This window comes from Octopus bimaculoides, chromosome 14 (genome assembly GCF_001194135.2).
Source record: "Octopus bimaculoides isolate UCB-OBI-ISO-001 chromosome 14, ASM119413v2, whole genome shotgun sequence".
NCBI lineage: Eukaryota > Metazoa > Mollusca > Cephalopoda > Octopoda > Octopodidae > Octopus > Octopus bimaculoides.
In genome coordinates, this window is record NC_068994.1 from 42,967,376 (window position 1) to 42,975,194 (window position 7,819).

The 7,819-nt window shown below is 34.4% G+C and overlaps 1 protein-coding gene across 4 annotated transcripts in view; it reads right to left on the reverse strand.

Moving 5' to 3' along the window:
* Positions 1-323: 323 nt before the first annotated feature.
* The window catches only part of LOC106879395 (protocadherin-18), a 110,617-nt gene continuing 103,121 nt past the window's right edge, over positions 324-7,819 (reverse strand). For all 4 annotated transcript variants that reach the window (XM_014928930.2, XM_014928929.2, XM_014928928.2 and 1 more), the window contains one exon: positions 324-784. In XM_014928930.2, coding sequence (XP_014784416.1) covers positions 719-784 — 66 coding nt within the window. In that variant the 3' untranslated portion in view covers positions 324-718. The remainder of the gene's footprint in view (positions 785-7,819) is intronic.

Consider the following 7,819-nt stretch of genomic DNA (forward strand, 5'->3'; position numbering starts at 1 on the left):
TAAAAAAAAAATAAAATAAAAAATAAAAGATAGATAAAAAGAAAATATGCAGAGAAAAATGTCTCTCTGCTTACAAAAATACACACTGTAAAGTTTTCCAAGGGATACCATCAGCATTAAGAATACATAGTTAAAGGCAGGCTTAATAATATAGTGTAGTAATCCCCTCTCACAAAAAAAAAAAGAAAAAAAATTTGGGGTTCATTATATTAAATTATGTTAGTTTTAGCTTGCCCTTTAGTGAAACATACCACCTTGACAACTGATTGCAAAATACTGTCTCTCAGGAGAGAGACACAAGTTCTGCAAATATCTCAGCTGTCTTTCGTTTTTTTTTTTTTATTGTTGTTGTTTTTTGTTTTTGTTTTTTTTAATATATTTTTTACCTTCTTTTTCTTTATTATTTTTTTTTCTTTTTCTATGATCAGGATTTTATCCACAGGGGACATTCGGTCAGTTGTCACATTCACTTACTGCTTTGTTGACTGCATGTGGTTCTGGACAAAACTGCATTGTACCATTGTACAGATATTGTTGTTGTTAGTGGTGTCGAAGGTGGTGGTGGTGGTGGTGGCGGTGGTAGTGGTGGTGATGGTGTTGGGTAATGGTGTTCATGTCAGCGGTGATGGTAAAGGTGATGGCCATAGTGATGATGGTAGTGGTGGTGGTGGTGGTGGTGGTGTTGGTAGTGGTGACGGTGGTGTCTCGATGAATGTTGTCAGAGATGTTCAGTTCTGTCCCTTTCCTGATGTTGATAATGTTCTGGTCTTGGTTCTTTTATGTGCTGCAAATTATCAGAAGCAAAGAAAAAGAAAAAAAAAAAGAAGAAAATAAGGAAAGAAGATTTTTGAGTCTGTAAGAGAATGTCAAACGCTGGCAAAAATAACAACAATAACAATATCAAAAAAGAACAATAGAACAGTGTAGAAAAAAATGACAGAATGACAATGGAAACAACAACATTAAATACAAAACAAGCTAAAACAAGAACCATCAAAGAAAACAAGAAAAAGGAGCCATGTTAGAAATATGAAAAACATCGGCATCTAGGAGAAGAGAAAAAAACCTGGGATGTAAAAATGATGATGATGATAATGATGATGATGATGATGACGATGACAACGATGAGGATGATGATGATGACGACGATGATAGTGATGGTGATGATGACAACGATGACTGTGATGGTGATGATGGTGACAATGACAGCGACAATGATGATGCCGATGACAATGAAAATGTGGTGGTGATGATGGCGGTGATGATGATGATGATGATGATGATGATGATGATGAAGATGATGATGATGAGGATAATGACGATGATGACGATGATGAGGATAATGACGACGACGACAGTGATGGTGATGATGACGACAATGACAGTGATGGTGATGTGATGATGGTGACAATGATGACAGCGACAATACTGACGACGATGACAGTGATAACATGGTGGTGATGATGATGGGGGTGATGATGATGATGATGATGTTCCACAAAAAAAAAACTAAAAAAACTGCAGCAACAATACAAAGAAAATAGTAAATAGTGTGGAAATGTTCCAACATTCACAAGGAGTAAAGGGTGGTATGGGGCGTGGTAGAGGGCAGGGTTTGCCACGTGGAAGAAGCAAACATCATACAATACAAAGTGTAAAAAGATCTTCATGGAAATCTGGAAATAAATTGTAACACTTTTGAGGTATATCCTCAAATCCACAGCTGCATTACATCTGACTATACAATTACATTACAATAACTAATGTATAACTACACTGTATTACACTTATAAAGTAGCAGCTTCTATGTCAGTGTTCAACTGGTTAGAAATAGCAGCTAAATCTATTTTGCATAAGGCAGCAAGCTGGCAGAATCACTAACAAGCTGGGCAAAATGCTCCTTGATGTTTTATCTGTCGTCGCATTCTGAAGTGAAATTCTCTGGAGGTCAACTTTGTCTTTCATTCTTTCAAGGTTGATAAAATAGGCACCAGCTGGTCACTGGGTCGATGTAATTGACTTACCTTTCTCTCTAAATTGCTGGCTTTGTGCCAAAATTAGAAACCAATATCTATCTTACAATCTACTGTTTTAACCCTTTCGATATCAACCCAGCTGAAACTGCTTCTGGCTCTATATTACAAATGTGTTGTTTTTGTAAGTTTTGAATTAAAATCTTCCACCAAACCTTAGTCACAATTTATGTTCCTAACACTAGCTTAATGATAACCAGGTTGTTTTACTAAATTCTTTGTTATGTTTAAAATCAATTGAAAGAAACACAGAGCATCTCAACAGAAATACAGTAACGAAATGGTTAAAGTGAATGAGACATCATTAGATAATGTAGTTCTAGATATACAGTGCCTGAGTAAAGGACAGGATGGGCATGGTAGGAATGCCTTTAATGATTAGAATAGTTAAGTTGAAGCTGATTTGAGGGTAAATAACAGCAATAATATTAATGTACAGAGTGGCCGAAAAGTACGTTTACAGTTATTCAACTATCTCTTTTACACTCATATATTAACATTTTAGCTCTTAATTATAAAAAAATATGAAACCATTATTGTATGCCAATTTAGTTAACTGTAAGATACAAATTTAAATGTAATAAAATGCTTTAAATTTATTTAAATTTAAATTTATCTAAATTTCAACATCTCTTCATATAATGCTCTACAATATCACACTTTGTACTAAATTATACCAGCACAATATACTGCTATGCTACAATACTATTAATTAAACTACAATAGTTCACTACACTGCAACACTACAACATTTGATATTACACTGTGATAGCACATACTAGTATACTTGTATACTACAATATTCTACTTCACGCTATGATAGTACTCTGCTCTATTATCCTTTGGCAACATTATACATTCTTACGCCACAGTACTCTATGGCTATATAAAAATATGCTGCACTGAAGCAAATCACACGTGTAAAACAAAAGAGACTAAAAAAATGAATACAGGAAAATATCTCAAGGTTGTCACATCTCAACATTTCTTTATTTAATGAAAAGCTCATCAAAACAACATCTAAAAGAGTAGCAGCAACTCCAGAAAGAGCAGCAGAAGTTTAAAATCAAAGAAACAAAGAAGGATGTTGCCACGAAAACATGGCATTGATATGTTTTCTTTGGCGATATCATAAAGTTTACTTCTTAAATAAAGAATACACAAACCTGATGTCGTGTAAGAATTCAGGATTTTGTTTCTTGTTGTTGGTGTATTTATCTATTTTTATCAGTGAAATGTTACAGTTTTTGAAATAGTTTCAATCGTGATTTCAAGATTTTACAAGAAATAATCTCCTATAACAGAGCAGATTAGTTAAAATATTAAATATTGCTTACACTGCTACTACTACTGCTACTACTACTACTACTACTACTAGCTGCTGCTGCTGCTACTGCTGCTGCCACCGCCGCCATCACTGCCACCACTGCCACCACTACTACTACTACTACTACTATTGCTGCTGCTGTTGCCACTGCTAATAATAGTAGTAATGTTGGTTTCAAATTTTGGAACCAAACTAGCAATTTTGAAAGCTGAGTTAAGTCAATAACATCGACCCCAGTGACTGACTGGTACTTATTCTATCAACCCTGAAAGGATGAAAAGTAAAGATGACCTTGCTGGAATTTGAACTCAGAACATAAAACTAGATGAAATGCCTCGAAGCATTTTATCTAGTTTGCTAATGGTTTTGCCAGTTTCCTCCCTTAATAATAATAATAATGATCACACAATCTGAAAGACAATGACATTGCATGGTGCCCTCCACTCTAAGGCAAATGTACAAAGGTTCTACATGAAGAGATGTAAAGATGGATGTGTGCTGAGTAGCATACAGGAATGCATCAATGGTGAAAAAAGAAACATGGCAAACTATTTTGTAAATAGAAAACAAGACCTGCTACAGTATGCTGCTAAAGGAGAAGGATTTACCAAAAATAGACTCGAGGGTGCTAATCAATTCTGATCACGAATAACCAATGAGCGAGAAGAAACTTTACTCTACATGGAATTACATGGTCAGCACCACCGTGAAACTAACAACTTAAAAGATCAGGAAGCATCATGGAGGTGACTCAGCAAGGGTGACCTAAAAAAGAAGACTGAAAGCCAAATCATTGCTGCCCAGGATCAGGTATTGAATACCAACTCAGTGAAAAGAGATATATGCCACACAAGTGCAATGAACCTCTGCAGAATATGTGGGAAGAGGGGCGAAAGCATGACTCACATTGTTAGTGCTTGTGAAAGTCTTGTGCAGAAAGAGTACAAGCACAGACATGACAAGGTAGCACAAAACCTTCACTGGCTACTTTGCCGGAAGTATGGATATGAGATACCAACATACACCAGAAAAGGTAATGGATGAAAAGGGGAAGGTAAAAGTCTTCTGAGACTTTGACTTCCAGATATACAAGGTGTTAGAGCACCAAAGTCCAGACATAGAAACTTTCAGGAGGGACAAATAAGAGTGTTTAATAATCGACGTAGCAGTGCCAGGAGATCAACATATTATCATGAAAGAAAGAGAAAAGAACGATAAATATGGAGACCTGAGAATTGAGATCATCAACATGTGGCAGCTATGAGAGTCAAATATAATGATTGTCCCTATTATCCATATTGGGTTCAATACCACCCATTCTTCTTCTTCTTCTTCTTCTTCTTCTTCTTCTTCTTCTTCTTCTGTGATGATTATGATGATGATGAAGATGATGACGATGATCATCATCATCATCATAATCAGAAGAAGAAGAAGAAGAAGAAGAAGAAGAAACGAAAAAACGAACGAAAGAAAGAAAGAAAGAAAGAAAGAAAAAAAGCATTGCTTTGGTAATTGACGTTTGGTTATAAAAACCTTTCATATAGGTAACATAGCAAAGATACCTTGATCTAGCTGAACCAATTCCAACCCATCATCGTACAATACAACTGATCATATGAATCATATTAACTATTTTACCAATCACAGAGATTATAGTTATCTAGATTTCTTGTATCACCTCCAAGCGAAGCAGATTGCTTGGATGATAACCAAGTTTGTTTATGTAAGCCATGTTCAACATTGTAGTCAATACAAATTTAATTATTGAATTATAATAAATCATATCCTACAAAAAAAAAAAAAAAAAAAAAAGAAAAGTAAAAATCAATCTAAATACAATTTAGTAAGAACGTTCAACTAGTTGTATGTGGCCTGTCTAACTAGACAGGATGCTGTCTCACTTGTAAAATGCCAGGCCTGATACCTTTGTGAAGGGTCACCAGTCTTTTGTGTATGGTAGATAGAACATTCTGAATGCTATGAATAGAGGTGGCAACAAATATTATTCAATGAAGCCATTATTGCTTGTGTGGTTGTGTGATTGAAAAATGTGTTTTTCAACCATGTGGTCTTGAGTTCAATCCCATAACGTGGCAGGCATTTTGGACAAGTGTTTTCTGTTATAACTTTGGGCCAACCAAAATTTTGTGAGTTGATTTCATTGATGGAAACAAAAAGAAGTTTGTCATATGTGCATGTGTGTATATGAGTATGTGTGTGTGTATGAATGTATGTATGTGTGTATATGTGTATGTGTGTATGTTTCTGTGTGAGTGTGTGTGTATGTGTGTACATGTATGTGTGTGTGTGTGTGCGTGTAGTTGTCTTGACATCACATGATGTTTGTTGATGAGCATCACCATCATACAAGCAATGTTGTTCACTTCAATTCTTCCATGGAAACCATGTCTGGTCATGGGAAATGTTCCGTGTTGACCGTTTGGTTCCGTTCAAGAGCAATTCGTAATGGATAATCCCTTCCCAGTCCCACCATACGCACAACATCGTTTTATGCAAATGAAGATCTTGTTTCACACGCGGTGTCACTTGTTTACCGGAGATAAGCCATTCCTTACGCTGCTTCATTTTGATGTACAGGCACCATTTTGCGTCACCAGTAACAATTGACATTACCTGTTCAGATGTACAGGGGCATGTCGTGCCACATGTCAGATGATGAAATGATCACAAAACACTGTGAAAATGAGGTGATTTGCGCAAATCCTGGTCTGGGAATCGAAACTACGATTTCGCAATCATGAGTGCAACACCTTAACCACTAAGCCATGCATATATGTATGAAGTATGTATGTATGTATGTATGTATATATATATATATATATATATATATATATATACACATACATACATATATACATATATATATATATTTATACACACACTCACACACACACATACACACACACACATGTATACATTTATATATATATATATATACATATATATATTTAATGACTTGTTTCATGAAAGATTACAGTCAATAAATGTTTCTTCTTCCCCTTCTGGGTATCTGATAACCCAATCACATGACTGATTATTTAAGGAAAAGCTTCTGCATATTTTCTCAAACTTTTCAAACTTTACAATAAGGGTTAAGTTATGCTCAGCTTCTGATGTGCATTGCATCAATCTGCTGCCTGCAACTCACCAATGCAGGTGAAACAACTTCATGCCAGAGATGTCTGGTTCCATCAGTAATCTTGAACCAAATTTATTAATATTGCTTCTAGTCTGTCATTTATTTCTTTACAGTTTGCTAGTTTCCAATTTATGATTAATGCTTCAATGAATTAGTTCTTGGGGGGGAAAAAAAAAATAACATCTGACAATGAAATTACATAAGCTCTAGAAATACGTATTAATATTTTTCTATCATTATTTTTTTAAAAATATTTTTATTTACTTATTTATTTTGGAAATATATTGTTTTAATGATTTATCATTATAAAAATTTGACATTAAATTGTAATTCTGATACCAATATTAAGCATGATAAAAATTCTCTTCTAATTGAAAAAAAAAAAAAAGAAAATTGTGAGTTAAAAAACTAAGGTTATTATTTTAAAGATAGTTTAAGAATACCAACAAAACACTTACAGACAAAGGGACACATTATGGAAGGCAGGGACAAATTTCTAGTAAATTTCATCATGCCAGGGATTTTAAGTTTCATCTACGGGCTTATTCAATTAATTTAATTAAATACCATATTTTTTGGTATGCATAGTGACATTAGTATAAAATGTGGTAATGTGGTAAGAAATTTGCTTCCCAACCACGTTATTCTGGGTTCAGTCCACTGTGTGGCACCTTGGGGTAAGCAACTTCTATAGCTGCAGGCCAACCAAAGCCTTGTGAATGAATTTGATAGATAGAAACTATAAGAAGCCTGACATAAATATATCTACATGTGTGTGTCTTTGCATCTGTGTTTGTCCCCCACCACTGCTTGACAACCAGTGTTGGTGTGTTTACATCTCCGTAACTTAGCGGTACAGCAAAAAAAAAAAAAACACATCAGTAGCAGGTTTAAAAAAAAATATGCACTGGGGTTGATTCATTTAACTAAAAGTTCTCCAAAGCAGTGCCCCAGCATGGCCTCAATCTAATAACTAAAACAAGTTAGGGATAAAAAAAAAACACAGGTAAACATTCAAACATTGTCCATATCTTTCTAAATCCTGTTACATTTCACATGGAATTTTTGGTCCTTGAAATTCACTTTCATGTGTAATTCAACCTACCTCTGGTTTTGACCATAAATTTTGATCAGAAAAATTTGACTTGTATAGTGGAAAATACAGTATTTGATTAAATAATTAGTTGAATTAATTATCAGGTGAATCTTAAAGTCCTAGTCATCATGAAATTCACAATGAATTGTAAATTAGATATTATAATGAACAGATATATATATATATATATATATATATATATA